This window comes from Malus sylvestris, chromosome 12 (assembly GCF_916048215.2).
Source record: "Malus sylvestris chromosome 12, drMalSylv7.2, whole genome shotgun sequence".
In the NCBI taxonomy this organism is placed as follows: Eukaryota; Viridiplantae; Streptophyta; class Magnoliopsida; order Rosales; family Rosaceae; genus Malus; species Malus sylvestris.
In genome coordinates this window covers 10,948,280-10,966,358 of record NC_062271.1, presented here as the reverse complement: position 1 = coordinate 10,966,358, position 18,079 = coordinate 10,948,280, and the positions used below count along the sequence as shown (strand labels likewise).

At 37.2% G+C, this 18,079-nt stretch overlaps 2 protein-coding genes and 1 long non-coding RNA gene across 4 annotated transcripts; 1 reads left to right on the top strand and 2 right to left on the bottom strand.

Annotated features, from left to right (window-relative positions):
• Positions 1-548: 548 nt before the first annotated feature.
• Positions 549-2,395, bottom strand: LOC126592723 (uncharacterized). The gene is made up of 2 exons (XM_050258489.1): positions 1,876-2,395; positions 549-1,467 (listed from the first exon to the last, which is right to left on the bottom strand). The coding sequence occupies exon 2, from the start codon at positions 1,454-1,456 to the stop codon at positions 710-712; it is 747 nt and encodes a 248-aa protein (XP_050114446.1). The 5' UTR covers positions 1,457-1,467; positions 1,876-2,395; the 3' UTR covers positions 549-709.
• A 2,871-nt stretch (positions 2,396-5,266) lies between these two features.
• Positions 5,267-8,113, top strand: LOC126594067 (uncharacterized). 2 transcript variants are annotated; one of them, XM_050260267.1, is made up of 3 exons: positions 5,267-5,560; positions 6,940-7,198; positions 7,725-8,113. In XM_050260267.1, exons 1-3 carry the CDS (start codon positions 5,311-5,313, stop codon positions 7,948-7,950), a joined length of 735 nt encoding a protein of 244 aa, XP_050116224.1. In that variant the 5' UTR covers positions 5,267-5,310; the 3' UTR covers positions 7,951-8,113. The 2 variants fall into 2 exon arrangements, with proteins under 2 accessions (XP_050116224.1, XP_050116223.1); XM_050260266.1 differs by having other exon boundaries at positions 5,268-5,560; positions 6,934-7,198.
• Positions 8,114-9,045: 932 nt separating this feature from the next.
• On the bottom strand, positions 9,046-10,563 carry LOC126594068 (uncharacterized). Its single transcript, XR_007613116.1, has 3 exons — positions 10,217-10,563; positions 9,555-9,614; positions 9,046-9,285 (listed from the first exon to the last, which is right to left on the bottom strand). It is a non-coding gene; the product is annotated as an uncharacterized LOC126594068 (long non-coding RNA).
• Between the last annotated feature and the right edge of the window lie 7,516 nt (positions 10,564-18,079).

Genomic DNA, 18,079 nt, shown 5'->3' with positions numbered 1-18,079 from the left:
GGTTCAAACACTTGACACACATGTTCTGATTGAGTCCAAAAAGCATGACCAAGCAATATACTTTTCACCATACGACCTGCATTTGAGCAGCTGAAATTGTGGTTGGCCCAATCGTCACTAGTGAATAGTTGCTTCAACCCTGCTTTCTTCTTAAGTAGGTTGTCTAATGCAATATAGTTGGTAGCGAATCGAGTGGTAGCTGGACGAATAATTTTTCCTTTGCAAAATTCACGCATCTTTGCCAACAACCAACCGTGATTGTAAATATAATTTGTGATCGTTCTAGCTCTTTTTACGACAGTAGCAATATTCTCTCTCTCTTCCCCATTGCCTCAAACATGAGATCAATACAATGTGCTGCATATGATGTCCAAAACACATTATGATGCTTCATTAACTTTTTCCAGCTTTGACAAATGCAGAACCGTTGTCGGTCACGACTTGGACAACATTATGCTTTCCCATTTCCATGATTACATCCCTTAATAATTTGTAAATATACTTGTAATTCTTTATATGATCTGAAGCATCAACAGACTTCAAAAAAATTGTCTTTCCCTTGAAGTATACCATGAAGTTTATGATAGACAATTTGGTCGGGCCAGTCCATCCGTCACACATGATTGTGCAACCATTAGTTTCCCACTTGACCTCAACTTGTTAACATACTCGCCAATGTCTTTATACTCCATTTCCAAATATTTGTTTCTTACCTCATAGGAGTGGGAGGTTGTACTCCAACACCGGCCTGTTGACATCCCAATACCATATTTTTGAAATGATGTGATGATGCCTTCTCAGCAGGGACATTTTCATAGATAAAGAACTTGCTAATTAGACGCCCCATTCCCTCCTTCACATTACCTCCAGTGAAATAACTCCAAACACTCTTTTGACGTGCTTTGGATGACTTATATAAACTTAGGGCTATTGGTGGTGTTGGTTGTGATTCTCTAACACATGCTGCCTGTCTCATTTGTGAACCACCACTTGTCCCGGAACCTTGTGCTCTATTAGGAATTTTATGAAGGTGTTCTCTTTCCCATGCTGACTGTTGAGAGGCACATAATGCTTGTTTGAAACTGCATTGTTCTTTAGGTCCCATGTCATCATCACGTTCGTCCTCATCGTCATCATCATCACTGTTAACCGCTTGGCCAATGACTTCTCCTCGTAGCCCAGCTCGAATATTTTCCATTCCATGTGTTTTCTTTTCCTTCTGGTGTTTTTTATTTTTTAATAATGTGCTGATGAATGCCTTCACTTCTGGAGGGACATTATCGCATTGTTGGACATTATTTCCTGGATCTAATCCACTAAGATGGTACTTAAGTCGTGTCACTCCGCCACTCTTCATTACCCGACCACAATATTTGCAAATTGTGCCATGTTTGTTTCCGTCTATTAGGTCTCCATTTTCCAAAGCTGGATCACGTTTAGTAACTCCACTGGACATCTTAAACGTACCTATATTTATTTTTCATGGAAATTAGGCAATTATTTTTTGGCCAAAAAATATAGTAGTGACGGAAACATATTAAATAGGAAGTAAAGAAAATAGGAAATAAAATTATTCTACAGAAGAATTAAATAGGAAGTAAAGAAAATGTTTGTAAGAATTTAAGTAATTATAAAAATAATATGGAATAATAAAACCTAATATTAATGAATAATAATCCAATTTGATAATAAAATAATAAATAACATTAAACATATTAAAATTATTCTAGGGAATAATTATACAACATTACTTAATTACTTCAAAAAATTAACATGCAAGTATTATTTGGTTCTTAGATCACATGCACGGTTCCACACAAATTTTGTTGTTGTTGTATAAATTACAATAATATAAATATAAGTTTGTAAACTTACCTTAAATATGGAACCCTTTGTGTAAAGGCCAAATAGAATCTGCGTGGAGCAACAATAAAATAATAATTACACAAATGTAACAAATATGGAACTTTCGATGTCGTACATTGCAGCAAAGCCTCGACGATCCTCTGCAGCTTGCCGTCTATGAATAAATGAGAGAGAAAGAAGGTATTTAACATTTAATTTGGAGTGGCGCGAGCTGCAAATCCATTTATTCAGTTTGAAGCTCTGAAATGGCTCTGAAATGGCTCTGGAATGGCTCTGAAAGGGCTAAGGGAAGAATAAGAAACGAAAAGGTGTAATAGAGGTTTTTCAATTTTCGAAGGGTAAAAAAATGTGTGATGATCTAATACTCCACCTCTAAGAATGTGAAAAAATATCACGCGTGACACACAGTTTTGAATCTTGATGAAACCACAATTACTTTTTAATTTTTATCTTGTCAAAAGTTGTAAAAGTTGTCAAGAGTCAAAGACACAGTTTTGAATTATTTGGATGTTTTGTTTTTCTCACACGCCATCACTGAAGGATTTATTTTGAAAAACATGTTCATTTGAGCAACATCATATAGCATGCAATTAACAATTAAAAGGCGGAATCATGCTTGCATGCACTCAAAAACAAAACATTACCATGAAATTCAAAGCCTAGTAGATTGGTGAACCAATAATCAACTCAAAACAAAGTGAGTTGAAATTATTACCTTTGTAGATTCCTCTTTGCATAAGCAAAGGCTAATCACCCAAAGAGATAGGGCCTTCATTCCTTGCTTCTTAGATCCATGGATTTGGATGGAAAAATAGGTTTCTCCAAGTTCCCAAAATAGGGAACCTCTAAGTCTCTTCACCAAGGTTTGATTGTAGAAGAAATGAGTGACCTTGGAGTAGTAGGATTGCTAGATGTACCCTCCAAGGTGTTGGCCTCTTTAGAGAGAAAATGGAGAGACAATTCTCACCAATTTTCCCCCAAAATAAACCCTTAATTTTTCCTTAATGAATTTTGGCTATAAAGTCATTTATATAGTCACTTCTTTAAGTAACCTAAACAACCAAAACCCTAATTCATCTAATATGGCCGGCCATTTAGGGATGTTTGGGCTTTTGGGCTTTAATGAATCTTTATTCATTAAATTGTCATACAATTTAAGTTAATGGGCTTGACGTTCGAAGCCCATTGGGCCTTAAGGTCCAAAACTATCCCGAAGTCTTTAACGAACTTATTCGTTTGATTAATTAACATATTAATTAATCCTTGCCATAAATAAATGATTAAACCATTTAATCATTCTTACTCATTTCCGTTTAATCTCCAATCTCTACCTTTTACGGTGTGCGATCCATTAGGTTCCTTTTAGCGAGGTAGTGGGCGATTAAAACCATTTTACATCGATTGTGAATTGAAACTATTTTCAATTCTCCCTTTAGTGATTACACACGTTTAGGGCTTCCACAAACCATGAGTGACACCTAGCAGCATATCATGGTTACCCAAGCTAATCAGAAGAGGATAGAGAACCTATTCAGTTTGGGATTACAAATGCAATACGGTCCTTCTCTAATCTAATACTCTTGACCACATTGTTTGGTATGATAGTTTATTTATTCATGTCTACTATCCAATGTGATTCATGTGCTTATATGATTTCCTTGAATGTGATTTGGAACGCATTCCCTAATCTCATTCATACTCTGGCCAGAGATTCCAAATCATATCATAGAGTATTCTCCCTCAACTGTTTGAAGGTTAGAGATCCCTTGTTGCGCATTCACTTGTCTCCATAGCTAAGTGGCTTAACCCCAATGATGCCGTGGACACCCCGAGGGGGTGACTTTGACATAATCAAAGATCAAGGACTTAACCACAAGACAACTGTGATGCCTCAGGTCAAAGGACTACTTTGCATTATCCCAACCATGAGTTCTCATGTGACATGGAATATAAGAACTCTTCGTTGATCACGTTCAGTGAACTCATTCTCTATTGAGCACCTACGTACTTGTCTTGATGTCACACACACCAATGACTCGAGACTAATCACTCTCCCTGAGAGAAGACATAGTACGTACTGATCTTAACGGACTGTCAACGCCCAATTGACAATCCTATGATCAGGAACGTTTAGGATGTGTCTACGAAAGAATGGTCTCATGAATCTAACTTCATTAGATTACATTCTCCCAATCACATATTCCTTGGACTTTATCGTTTAAGCATATAACATTTATATGAGACGGCTCAAACAATAATGTATGCCCTTTATATGTAAAACTAGATTAGTTTAACATGTGAAATGTCTGTAAAGTATCATCACATGATTGGCTTTAGGGCACATTTCCAACAATCACACACACACACACACACACAGTCAGAGACTCACACGCCACCACACACACACACACAAATCGAGATTCGAGAGCCCACACACGCACACAGAGACCTCAGTCTCTCGATCCTTCTCTCTTCTCCATTCTCCCTTCTCCCACACACACACACACAGATCTCTCGATCCTTCTCTCTTCTCCCTTCTCCTACACACACGCACAGAGACCTCAGTCTCTCGATCCTTCTCCCACATGTCCTTCTGCTCCTCCCTCGCCTTCCTCCTTGTCCGCGTCTTCCGCCTCGTCGGCGCCATCTCCATCTCCCGTGACCTCTACCTCAAGTTTGTCATCCCCATCAGCGCCCTCTACGCCATTTCCCTCTGCTCCTCCCTCGCCTTCCTCCTCGTCCGCATCTTTCGCCTCGTCAGCACCGTCTCTATCTCCCGTGACCTCTATCTCAAGTCGGTCATCTCCACCGGCGCCCTCTACGTCCTTTCCTTCATTCTCCAATTCCGCCTACATCTTCCTCTCCGTCTCCTTCATCCAGATGCTCAAGGCCCTCATGCCTATTGTCGTTTACTCCATCGGCGTCGCCTTCAAGAAGGACGCAATAATATCGATATTATCGCGATATTATGGATATTATCTCGATATATTGACGAAAATCAATTGGATAGGTGTAGAAATATCAGACTCTCACAAAAACGATAATATCGACGATATTTCGCCAATATTATCGATATTTTAGACATTGATCTTCATGACTTATTTTAAATGAAAATTAAAATGATAAATTAATAATTTCGAAAAAATTAATATTGACAAATCGTTGAATTTGACGTGCATAAAGGAAATAAAGTTGGTTGGTCGCTATCCTGTGCGCCCAAATCCACATGATCCCGGTTACAGCTTCAACACCGAATGCCACTCCTTCCAGCCAGTATTCACGATCATCCATCTGCTGTAAAAAAATTCTCGAATCACTTTATCACATCACGCCACGTGTCCAATCTCACCGAGGAGGTTCCACACAGAAGCGCAAACAGAAAGAGAAATAAAATGCGAGAAAAGAGAGAGTGCGGGAAAGAGAGAGGACCAAGAAGAATCAGATATGGGTAGTTCAGCCGACGGAGAGGATTTCTCAGTGGTCGTTCTGGCGTCCGATCTGGGCGTAGACGCGCGGCCGTTCTTGGCGAACCAAGACAGAGAGATTGAAGAGCAAGAGAATTGGTACGACTGCCCTCAGAACCTTATCTCCGACGAGGACTTCTCTGATCTCGAGCTTTTGCAGTTCTTTAGTGTCGAGGGCCAGGACAAGTCTGGAAATCGTATTTTCCGCATCGTCGGAAAATATTTTCCCGGTAAACATACAGATCCTTACACTCCTTAATTGCTATTAATAGTATGTGAATTGTTATTGTTTGGTTAAATTAGTTGATTAAATGAGAACTGATTTCTTAGCTGAAATGCAAAATTTTAGCTCTCCGTATCTGATTAAACTGCTAATTGGCATATCCTAGTTTATTTGGCATCTGGGTTTCGTTTTCGAAAATTTTCTGGGATTGTTTGGGTAAATTGTAATTGGTAATTTTGGTTTGTTCTTTCAAGTTCAACCTTTGGCCTTTAGGATTGGATCGGAATGGATAACCCGCCTTATTAAAGATACGCTGAAGGAATAAATGAAAAATAGTGCCCAACTTGGAGGTTGGGGGTGGATTAATTCTTAAGGGAACTTATCCTTCCAATCCACCCAAAATGGTGGGATTAGAAGGGATAAGCTTCCTTTATGTGCAATCCCCTTCTAATCGCCCTCCAAATAAAAAGTCATTCACCGCTTCCATCCTTCAATATACCATAATATAGTGGGTTTCGATTCCAATCCAATAATAGAGACCAAATGAGACCTTTACTTTTATCTATCTTGTTCAGTCTACTAGTTTAGTTTCATTTTTGTCCTTTTTTTCTCTTTGTATTTCTTCTGTTTGTTTGCAAGGGGCATCCTGTAAGAAATGGTTTAGTATTGAATTGTTTTGTGCATGCCAAGAGGAAGGTAACTATGAACATTAAGCTTGGGTAAAGTATAATGCGGGTTAAAATGACTGTATTTTCTTGAATATGTAAAATCTAAACACGAAATGGTTATCAAATGGGCCCTTCAGCTTACTAAAATTGTGCAGTGTCGAATAGTGAAATTCTTATGTTTCTAATAGCATGTATAGCATAAGCCACCATTCCCCATAATTCAAGCGGAACAAAGTGGGTTTGAGTTTTTACGTTAGTGGGAAATTGAAAAGAGACGACTAGATTGATTTCTAAAGGCCATGTCTCCCATCTTGTACTCTTCCTATAAGTGCTTACTTTTGTGATTTTTGCAAACAGTTAATTCAAGGTGTGGGGTAAGCTAAGCTAAGCTAAGTGGCTGGTATCAGACACATACACTGTTGTTAGTTGAGTAACTCAAGCTTTAGATTCTGAGAGTATTTCAAGATCAGGTTTGGGAGGAGTAAATTGAGTTAAATTATCCTACATCCTGCACATATATTGCAATTGCATCCCTTTGTTGATGTTGTAGCACCTTGTGTTTTCTTCCGATGTGGCTTTTTTCAGATCAATTGCTTTTGAATTTTGTATTGGCAGGAAAATAATTAATTCATGATCCTTTGTTTTATTTGCCTTATTCTAGTTTTGGTGCCGCACATGACAATTGTTTAATTATCCGATTATCTTTCTGTAGCTCCAGTTGTTAGTGCAGACCGGCTGAAGAGGTATATATTCCACAAATTATGCAGTGAGGTCCCAGAAGGGCCATACTCCATTGTTTACATGCATAGTACTGTGCAAAAGGAAGATAACTCCCCTGGCATAACTATCTTGCGGTGGCTTTATGAAGACCTTCCATCATACTTGAAGGACAGGCTTCAAGTTGTGTACTTCGTTCACCCTGGGCTCCGATCAAGACTTGTCTTTGCCACTCTTGGCCGATTTTTCTTGACTGGAGGGTGAGTATTTCATATATTTTGGATATAATTTAACAATAATAATGTCTTACTAATATATGAATAGATTAACCAAATGAATGAAAATGAGAGTTAGTGGATTAGACTGATTAGTATTTTCTGAGGATTGACAGGTCTCCTGACTTTGCTAATTAGTAAATACTGTCTTGAAACCTGGTGACTATTTAGTTCAGTGAACCGAAAATTTAGACATTTCTGCCTTTGATACGAGTAAGAATCATTTTGGCATCTGATGTTAAACTTATTTGAATGACTGCTGTTATTTTGGTTTTCTTAGTGGGAAAAGGCTTTGTTGTTGTGGTGTCGGTTCACAAGACCTTGAGGCTTAAAGCAACACTCTAGTTTGTAGTCATGTAGATTAAGCCCAAGTATTCCTCAAAGGTTTTACTTCCTAAGTTTATAATTTCTCAAGTGAATTTATGTCAATAAGTGAGTTTATCTTTGGAAATTGAGAGGCATGATGCTGAACTTGATACACTGTTCTTCTAAAAAATTTATTTATGTGCAGCCTATATTGGAAAATCAAGTATGTAAGCCGGCTGCAGTACCTATGGGATGATATAAAGAAAGGAGAGGTTGAGATTCCTGAATTTGTCAAAAATCATGACGATGTTCTTGAGCATAGACCACTAACAGATTATGGCATTGAACCGGACCCTCTTCACATGCTTGAGGCTCCATCAACAGCCTACTCATTTGGAAGGTATGAGGAGAGATGGACGTCAAGAGAGTAGACATCGTAATTTGGTACTTTGTAAACTGCCCTTGCCTAGTAATTTGGGTTTAGGCATCAATAAGCTTGGTTTGGGAAGTAGCTATCATATATATGCATATGCTTTGTACAGAAGAATAGTCTGATGTTGTGTTGAGTTAACTTATATTTGCTTGTTGCTTCTAGGCCTTGTTTCGTGTTTTCCTTTCTCTCTCCTAGATAGCTTATCCTTGTTTTGTTTTGTTTTATTATGTGTTCGGTAGGTTCTTTTATATTGTGTTCTTTTTCTTGATATCAAGTACGATATTCATTCATAAGAGATTTGAATGCGTACAGACATGGAGGATAGAGTACACACTAATGGGTTTCGGTAAAAACCTTGCTGAGGATTTCAACCTCGTCGAAGGAAAAAAGAGTGTTCCATACCAAAATTACAAAGATAAACTTTCCAACATAATGAAGTTAGGATAACTTATTTCTTAAAGTGACTTTAAAAAAAAAAAAAGTTATGTAGACTTATAATTTAATTTTATGAACATTTTAACTTAAAAATATTTAGATTTCAAAAATATTGAAAAATCATTAATCGACACCATGAAACTCATGGACCAGTATGAAAGAATATTGACACACTCCGACCTGGAATGTCTACCTGGACTCCGAATCGAAATGTGTTGGCCGACACAAAGAAAGTGACGAAGCCATAAAATGTAGTAATGTTGAAATGTGAGTAATTTTGAACCAAAAAGTGCATAATTGTAAGAGTGCGCTTGTAAGCGGGAATGAAACCATTTCACTCGTGATGTTAGAGTATAGGTAAAGTAAAGTAGAATGAGAATTGTACCATCGAAGAGAATCTCCAATACCAAGATTTGTCAAGAATTCTCGTTGACACAAAAGCTCAACAACTAAAACCTAGAGTGGCGAAAAACAAAGGTGAGTGGGCTTAAAAATAAAGTTTTGTAAAAACCTTTTCAAAAACATAATAACTTCTCGTCGTAAAATGAGTATAGTTTTCAAAATATACATACTATGTATAGTATGAAAATAGTTACTATAACCTGCAATATCTCAATAATTCAATACGTCACAATATTTCTTAGATAAACATCTAATGTTTGGTAATGTTCAACACATGCTAACACACGAGTTCATGTAGAGGTATAGGATTGGGTGTAATAATAATTTACGCTCTAATACTACAATCACATGAAGACTAGTGCTATGTGCGTCACATACAAATCCTAATGGCCTATAGCAATCTAGGACAACACTGGCACCTACAATGGATCCAAAGTGAGCATACGATGCGATGTGAACATATACGTGAAAGACTGGCCCTGGTCCCGGGTGAGACCTAACACCAATGTAGCACACGATGAGCAGATAACGTAAGTATAATCATGTAACGGTAAATCGATAATTCTAATTAATGCAATACTATTCATGGTTGTAAATCTAATTAAAGCATCATGTAGGATTTATAATGATTTCCTAATTCTCATCGTTACGTCATTTCTTATAAACGTTAATTTAATTATGGCATCACATATAAAATTCATTATTAGGTGTATATATGGAAACTAAACAAATATATATACTATATAAAATAAAAGACCCACTCACAAATCATGTCGTCGAGTCGAACCCGCCTTGTGGGCATAAAATCCTTGCGATGCGTTTCACCTAGAAACAAAACCATTTACGTAAATATATAACGTACTAACGTATATACGTGTTTTCGTACAAAGTACAGCTAATAAAGAAACTATTTTAAAACAGTTGAATTTCGAAAAATGGAGGGCGGATTTGGGTTCAACTAGTCGAGAAACCTAAGAAGGGACTTCGGGTTCCTCCACGTGCCACCATAAGGTGGTTGCACAGGCAGCCATGCACCGCATACGCCAACCACCTTCTTGCATTCACGCGCTTATGAGTACGATTGTACTCGACTTCCTCGTGAGTTCCTGTAGTTTTGCAGGTTTTTGGTCTAATTTCCAGAGCTCCGTTCGAGCTCATTTCTCAGTCAAACTCAGTGATTCAAAAGCCAAATCAAAGTTAGAAATGTTGAGAACAAAATCGTACCAAAATGAGATCGAGTTGTGGTTGGTTCAGGTCGGAAAAATGGTTTGAAAATAGCCTAATAGTCACGGTCCAACTTTTCCAGAATTTTGGAAAATGCTTCCTCGAGTACTATCTATCCCAAAAGCCTAGCAAAACATGCCTAAAACCTTAAGGTTCTTCATAGAAAATGAAAAAGTAAAAGAGAAGGAGTTCTAGAGGTTTACCTTGGTTGCGTTGTGGAGTTTTTCCAAGAAAAATGGATGTGGCAAGGATGTGTTTTCTCTACACTTGCAGAGATAGGGAGCGATGAGAGAGGGATGTAAAGAAAGGAGAGAGTTGGGTAGTTAGTGATGGTGTGGACTTCGCCTGAGTGGCGGTGGTGATGATCATACATGGTTGGTGATGTCTCGGTTGGCGTAGAGGAAGAAAGAGTGGGATGTGAGGGAGAAGAGAAGAAAAAAAGAGTGGGATGTGAGGGAGAAGAGAAGAAAAAGAAAAAAAAAAAAAGTGATCCCAGAGATTTCGAAGGTACGTGAGAGGAGGAAAGATTAGGGTGTGGGCCCCACTAGCTCACATTCCAATGCCATAAAAGACACAAAATTAAAAAACAAATCCCCACGACGGGTAATTACCGAAATGCCCTTTACATTCATAGTTTCGTAAGTTTTTAACCGTAACTTTGAATTTGATTCCGCTTGCGTCTACACGTTCGTGATTTCGAGTACTACCAGAATACGCTAAAAGAATGAATCGTACATGTCGTTATACAATGACCAACGAAAGCCAACCCACTCGCCACAAGGGACGGGTTGTTACAATATGAAACACAAAAGAATTTTTTGTTTAATTACTTTAGTCATTTGATTTAAATTTGGACCGTTAGATCTTTTTTTTACCATTGGATTTGATCATATTAAATCTTAGTTGTTGGATCAATGAATTTATAATATAAAGCTTAAAAAATACACATATCAGGTGGGCCAGCCCCACTAACCCAGGGGGAAATTGACATACCCTAACCCGAAATGTTCACCTAAATTCCGAATTGAGTTGTGTTGTCTGACACCCAGAAGGTGACAAAGCCATAAAGTGTGGTGATGTGGAAAATATGAATTATTTAAACCTAAAAGTGACTAAATGCAAGAGTGCGCATGTGAGCAGGATTGAACCCATTGCACATGTGATGTCAGAGCATAAGTAAAGTACAATAAAAGTAGGATAAGAATTATACCATCGAAGGTACTCTTTTATACCAACATTTGCCAAGAATTCTCATCATCACAAAGGCTCTGCTACTAAAAACTGGAGGGGCGAAAATCAAGGGTGAGTAGGCCTGAAAATAAAATTTTGTAAAACCCTTTCGAAAATGTAATAACCCCTTGCCGTAAAACAAGTACAGTTTCCAAAAATAGCATACTACGTATAGTATGAAAATAGTTACCATAAACAGTAATATCTCAAGAGTGCAATACTTCACAATATTCGATAAATAAACACATAATATCTCGTAATCACAGCATAAAAGAGCATATCATATCGAGTGCTCATCGACATATGCTGACACACGAGTTAACACAGAGATATTCTAACATGAACATGACTGGGTGTAATAACGATTTACGCTCTAGTACTAGAATCACGTGAAGAGTGGTGCTATGTGCATCAGAAACGAGTCCTAATTGCCTATAGCAATCTAGGACAGTACTAGCACCTACAATGGATCCAAAGTGAGCGTATGATGCAATGTGAACATACACGTAAAGACTGGTCCTGACCCAAGCAAATACTAACACCAGTGTAGCACACGATGAGCAAATAACGTAAATATGATCATGTAACGGTAAATCGATAATATACGTTGACATAATACTATTCATGACCATAACTATCATTGAGGCATCTCATAGGATTTATAATGATCTCCTAATTCTTATTATTACAACATTTCTTAAAAACGTTAATTTAGTTATGGCATCACATAGAAAATTTATTATTTGAGATATATATATATATATATATATAGATATATATATATATCTATATATATATATATATATATATATATATATAAACTAAACATATATATATATTGTATAAAAAAAAAGACCCACTCACAAATACTTGTGAGGTTGCAACCGTTCGAACTAGGAAAGCCGAAGTTTCCAATAGTAAGGCACCTAGACATAATGTTAGGACCCGTTAGTATAACTCAACTAAAAAGTCACCCGGGCAAATTTTGTAAAAAGTCACCAGGAAAGTCAACGGTCAACCAAAAAGTCAACCGAGCAGCCTAGGCAGTCAACTATGTTAAAACTTTGATATTTCACTAAATGGATGCCAAAACGGACTCAGGGCATCAAAATTAACCTAGGAGGGTTTTCGAGAAAAATTCAAAAAAGTCAACTAACGGTCAACAGTTAAAGTTAACAGAATATTCCATCGTCAAACGAAATATTCTGTTAAAACTAATGGCAAGTTAATCGAATATACTTGGGGGAATATTCCCTACAAATTCTGAAATGAACCCGGGTTGGATTTGGTAAACTCGAGTTGGATCTAGGTTTGAGTCAGTTTGCAGATCCAGGTTTGGATCTGAATTTTGGTTATCAGGTCAGGTCGACCTGGTCCAAGTTGCGGGTCCAATCATTGGTTCTTGGGGATTTTGGCTGGGAAATTTCTCGAGCTCCGATTTGGGTTCAAATCTTAACCATTTTCTACATACTATATATGGATTTGAAGATATGGAAGTGTAAATTAGGAATATAGCAATATGGGGTCGAGTTGTGGCCGGAAACTAGACCTGGCATTCGTGTCGTGTTTTCTGTGTTCGTGTCATTTTCGGGTCATACCCGATATCTTAACGGGTTGTGTCGTGTAACACCTGTTAAAATAAATGGGTAAAATGACCCGACCCGATAATATTAATAGGTAATATGACCCGACCCGTTACCCGTTAAGGAAAATATATTTTAAACCAATAAGTAATCAAATGAAAAACATAATACTAAATAAGTATATACATACCATATTGTCACATCCAAAACATAAACACACATTTTTCTTTTAAGTATATTTTCACTTATCTAAAGTCTTTAATAGTTTTTTAATTAATGTAGAAGTGTAAAAAAATATAGAAAAAAATATATAAACGCTCGTAATGACAAACTTTACAACTTTCATGAAGAGCTTAACTTCGAAATTCGCCACTATAATCATATAAATCATAGATCAAAATTTAACCGTTGATTGTTATTTACATTTACGCTTCATTGTTATCATCAAATTTTGTTTTTTTTTTTCAGATTTTCTTTTTTGAAAACTTGATTTATTAGAGGATGCAGGAAGATGAACTGTTTGGATCGTTGATATTATATTCAGAGTTTTACGGTTAGTGAAAATATTGCTTGATGTTTATAAAGTTTGTACAAACTATATGACATCGACTCATATTTCAGTTAACCGTAAATATCAAAACGTAATATCAAAGATTTGAACCGTTCATCTTCTTACATCCGCCATATGATCATGTTTCGAAAAAGAAATTTTTAAAAATGAAATTTAGTAAAACGAATAAAGCGTAAATGGCAATCGACGGTTAAATATAAATTTAAGGTTTATGAATTATAGTGTTGGATTTCGAAGTTGACCCCTTCATGAAAGTTGTAAAGTTTGTTACTATGAGTGATTGTATATTTTTTTTTTACATTTTTTACACTTCTACAATAATTTTTATTAATTTAATTAATTTTTCCCTCAAATAAAAAACATTATTCATGAAGGTTTGGAGGATTTTAAAAATCTAAACGATAATGTAAGTGTAACCATTATCTACTCATGGAGGAATAATGATGAATCACGAGTGTTTATATATTCTTTCACATTTTTCATACTTGTATGTATGTCTTCTTAGTTCTTGCCTATACAAATACTATATTAGTTTATTTTAATTTTGGACAACAACATGTTAAGTAAAATTTATCCTAGTAATGATAATAAGGAACTCTCATAATTAAAATAAATAATGACTAAAACTTTTTTTTTTAAACTTATATAGAATAATAATACAAAATATATATTTAATATAGAATATATTGTATATATTAATATGGCTATTGTATTTTATAATAAATATTTTAGTAATTAAACTTTAAAATTATCAAAATAAATTTTTTCTTAACGGGTCGAAACGGGTTACCCACGTGTTACCCGCGTGTATATAATGACCCAATAAGTTATCGTGCTGACCCAAAACCCGTTATTTTCGTGTCGTTTTCATGTTGTATCAGAGATTACCGAGTCTACCGGAAACTGCTGAAAAATGGCATGCAACCCTACAAACTTTCGCCGAAATCTGGGAAATAGTTTCCCCAAGTTAATTTCATACTAATCCTTCACCAAAACAAGTATTTATCATCTGAAATCTAGACCACAAGGAATGAAAACTAAGGAAGTCTAGTGGCTTACCTTCACCGGAGTTGTCAGGAATTCACTGTGAGTCGTCGGAAGAAACGTGAACAGTGGCCTCTGCCACTGTTGGGTTCTAAAGTCTTGGCTTGGTTCGACATGGGGAAGAAAATGACGATGATGGTGTTGGCCTTAGTTGGGGTGGTGCAGCTCACCGGAGTTGGCAAGGCAAGGTGGTGGTGTCGGTATTGTTGTAGATAAGAAGGACGCAAGAGAGTTAGAGTGAGAGAAAGAAAGAGTCCTGAGAGATGGGAGTAAAGAGACACGCGACAAAATAAGAGATGAGAGTTTGAGTGTGGGTCCCAAGGGCCACAAAAAATCCCATGAGAAATTATTAAATTAATTAAGGACCAAAACTCTAAAATGCAAAAATACTAAAGTAGCCTCACGTTTGTAATTCCGTAAAATTTTAATTGTAACTTCAATTTTGATTCTGCTTGAGCCCACACATTCATAGCAACGAGTACTACGGAAATACAGTAAAATAGTAACTCATACGCGTCATGAAATGACGGTCAACAAAAGTCAACAATCTTGCCTCTGGAGGCATTTTGTTCAATTCACACTTTTAGAAATAAAATATTGTAGAATCAGGGATAGGTCCTAACATATATCCTAACATATATCCTTGCCTAAGTTTGCCCTAGAAACGAGTTTTGAGTTAAAACTCATATTTACCCCAAGGGTTGGAGCAAGTTGGGGTAAGTTTAGAACCTAAACTTTGAGTTTTACTCTAAGGGTTTAAGTAGATCTTAAGCTTATTGTATTTTGTCAGAACTTGGGGGGGGGGGGGGAGGGAGGGAATCAAGTATGCCACCAACACCTTATTATGGTGGTCATTAGAACTGACACTCAATCATTGTTGCCACCTTAACCATTATTGTCATACCATTATTGCCACAACCACTACCTCCCACCACTATCACCATCACCACGACCACGAATATAATATTATAAAGTAATATAAAAATGAAGACTATGACAATATTTTATGTTAAACAAGATCAAATCTGACTTATCTAAATTATGAACTATCAAATTAAATATCTCAATTCATATTTTATTAATTACATTGAATTGGAATTGAAATAAATGAAAATGAAATAGGCAAGAATTAAAAGTTAGGAAAACTAATGAAAAAAGCTTGAAAACTTTGAGTTTTAACGAAAATGACAAAAAGATGTTGTAAATGAATAGTACCAGGATTGATTTTTTAGAGTAAAAATGTGGTTTTTCGTTAAAGTAAACAATACTGGAAGTATTTCGTTAAAGTTCCCTTAAAAGTTATGGACATGGGTGTATAACTAGAAATTTTGGTCTAATAAAAGATCCAAATCCAAAAGCAAAAACCCAGATCTCATTGGCCTACCGCATTCACTCGTAAGAGGAAATTGTAGCAATAGTCTCTTGATTTTAATTCAATTCGAGTAATGGTCTTGTTGATGCACAAAATCAGTGAGGACTTTGGTACAACAGAAAGTGTTAAGTTTGTAACCTTCGCTAGATTGCTCCGGTTACTAGTGTGGATAAGTATGCAAATGGATAAATACATGGAAGCAGACACAAGATGTACGTGGTTCACCCAGATTGGCTACATCCATGGAGTAGAGGAGTTCTCATTAATTGTGAAGGGCTTACACGAGTACATAGGTTCAAGCTCTCCTTTAGTGAGTACTAGTGAATGATTTAGTACAAGTGACATTAGGAAATATTGTGGGAGAATGATCTCCTTTTATAGAAGAGTTTCTAGCTTTGTTCTGACATTGACATATGTCGTGTTGTAATTGGCTTCTGATGTTGACACGTGTCACGCTGTGATTGGCTTCTGATGACGACACGTGTCGCACTGTGATTGGCCTCCTGGTTGGAGGGAAACTCTTCTGGGTCCTTAACGGTATAACGTTAACTAGTGCTTAGTAGTTTCGGGATTGGTCAAGTATGGTACAAACAGTGCTCCCTTAAGTTCCCGAGTGGGGGAAGCTCTTCGATTGGGGACTTGCAAGATCCAAGCCACTGAGTAATCATGAAACTTCTAAGTACTGAAGTGTGGTATCATTTTCACTTGCCTTATCTGTCTCATAGGTAGATGTGGCATCTTCTCTGAAAGTACTTTTCCTCCATTCAGGGGTGGTATCCTTAACCTGTAGAGATGCACAAGGTAATGTATCAATTTCACTTGAAGCTTACTTGCAGTTTCAGGCTTGGTCAAGCGTGATACAAACCATGTAGTAGGGGTCCCCTAAGTCGCCGAGCTAGGAGACCTGCCGAAAAAGGTGACAGACAAGGTAAGCAATCAGAGCTCCCAGCAATCAGTCCCAGATCAAAAGTTTGATTTCGAGTTCCGGCTGATTGTTCCCATTCTCCCTATCTTACAAGCAGCAGGAAGGATAAAGAGAAGAAAAAGGAGAATAGATGATATGGGTACTTTTGCTTTTGAAGAAGTAACTTTCCACAGGCTTATTCTTAAACTGGGCTGGAAGGTTTTTTTGTTTCCTCCAGAGTATAAGGTCGACTCAAGAATTTGAGGGTCAAAACAAGTCCATTAAATCAAGAGTGCGTTCGACCTTGATGATATGGGATACTTTTGCTGTAGACAAAGTAATAGATGAATCGGCATGTGTTCTATTGCGCTTGTCTCCACATGCTTCCTTGTATCCTTCTCACTTGCCCTATATCTTCCTCAGGCAGATATGGTATCTTTTTTGGAAGCATAAGATGTTGAAGATGAGTACTCGAGAGCAATGCCAGGTAAGTAATCAGGCAAGGAGTTCCAGGTAGTCAGTTCCTGATTGGAAGCTTGATTCCAAGTGCTGACTAATTGCTCTCTTTCTCCTTGTCTTGCAGGTAAGAACAAGGCCAAAGGAAAAGATAGGGAAAAAGCATGACATGAGATACTATTGCTTTTAACGCTGATGATATGAGATATTCTGGCTCTGGTGTGGCTTGTTTGCAAAGGTATTATCGGGGGCAAAATAAGCTGAGTATTTCAAGAGACTTTGCTGAGAGTGCCCTCTCGGATGTGAAGAAAAGTTGAGCATTTTTTTTATTTGCAGGTTTGCCTGGCTGTGGAGAATGAAGGTCGACATATATAGGAATTGTCCCAACAATGAGTAGTAACGTTGTTCCTTTACCCTTCTTGGTCATAGCAATGTAGTAGGAACTGCAAGATTCACATGTTTTAACTTTGTCAGAGCACTTTGAAAAAGTGGTCTGTGGTATCTGGAAAGCTAATGTTGCGTGTGAAGATTGCAGATAAGCTTTATCCAAGGAAATTTGGCTCTTGAAGTTCAGAGAGAGATGCCTCTTCGATTTTCGAACAAGCAATCCTGTCGAGGACCTGGCTCGAGATTCGGAGAACGGTGCCTCTTCGATTTTTGAGAAAGCATTCTTATTGGGAGTCTGGCTTTTGAGATTCGGAGAGCGGCGCCTCTTCAATTTTTGAGAAACCAATCTTGTTTGAGTCTAGCTCTCGAGAGTCGGATAGCGGTGCCTCTTCAATTTTTAACAAAGCAATCCTGGTGGAAGTTTGGCTCTTGAGATTTAGGGAGTGGTGCCTCTTCGATTTTTAAGCAAGTAATCATGTTGGGAGTGTTTTCTCGATGTGAGTAAAGGTTGGGCATTTT

Excerpts from the sequence above, each read along its gene's own strand:
- LOC126592723 (XM_050258489.1), bottom strand. The coding sequence starts at position 1,456 with ATGTCCAGTGGAGTTACTAAACGTGATCCAGCTTTGGAAAATGGAGAC.
- LOC126594067 (XM_050260266.1), top strand. The coding sequence starts at position 5,311 with ATGGGTAGTTCAGCCGACGGAGAGGATTTCTCAGTGGTCGTTCTGGCG. Across the intron at positions 5,561-6,933 it reads CGTCGGAAAATATTTTCCCG|CTCCAGTTGTTAGTGCAGAC; the intron begins GTAAACATACAG and ends ATCTTTCTGTAG. Across the intron at positions 7,199-7,724 it reads CGATTTTTCTTGACTGGAGG|CCTATATTGGAAAATCAAGT; the intron begins GTGAGTATTTCA and ends ATTTATGTGCAG.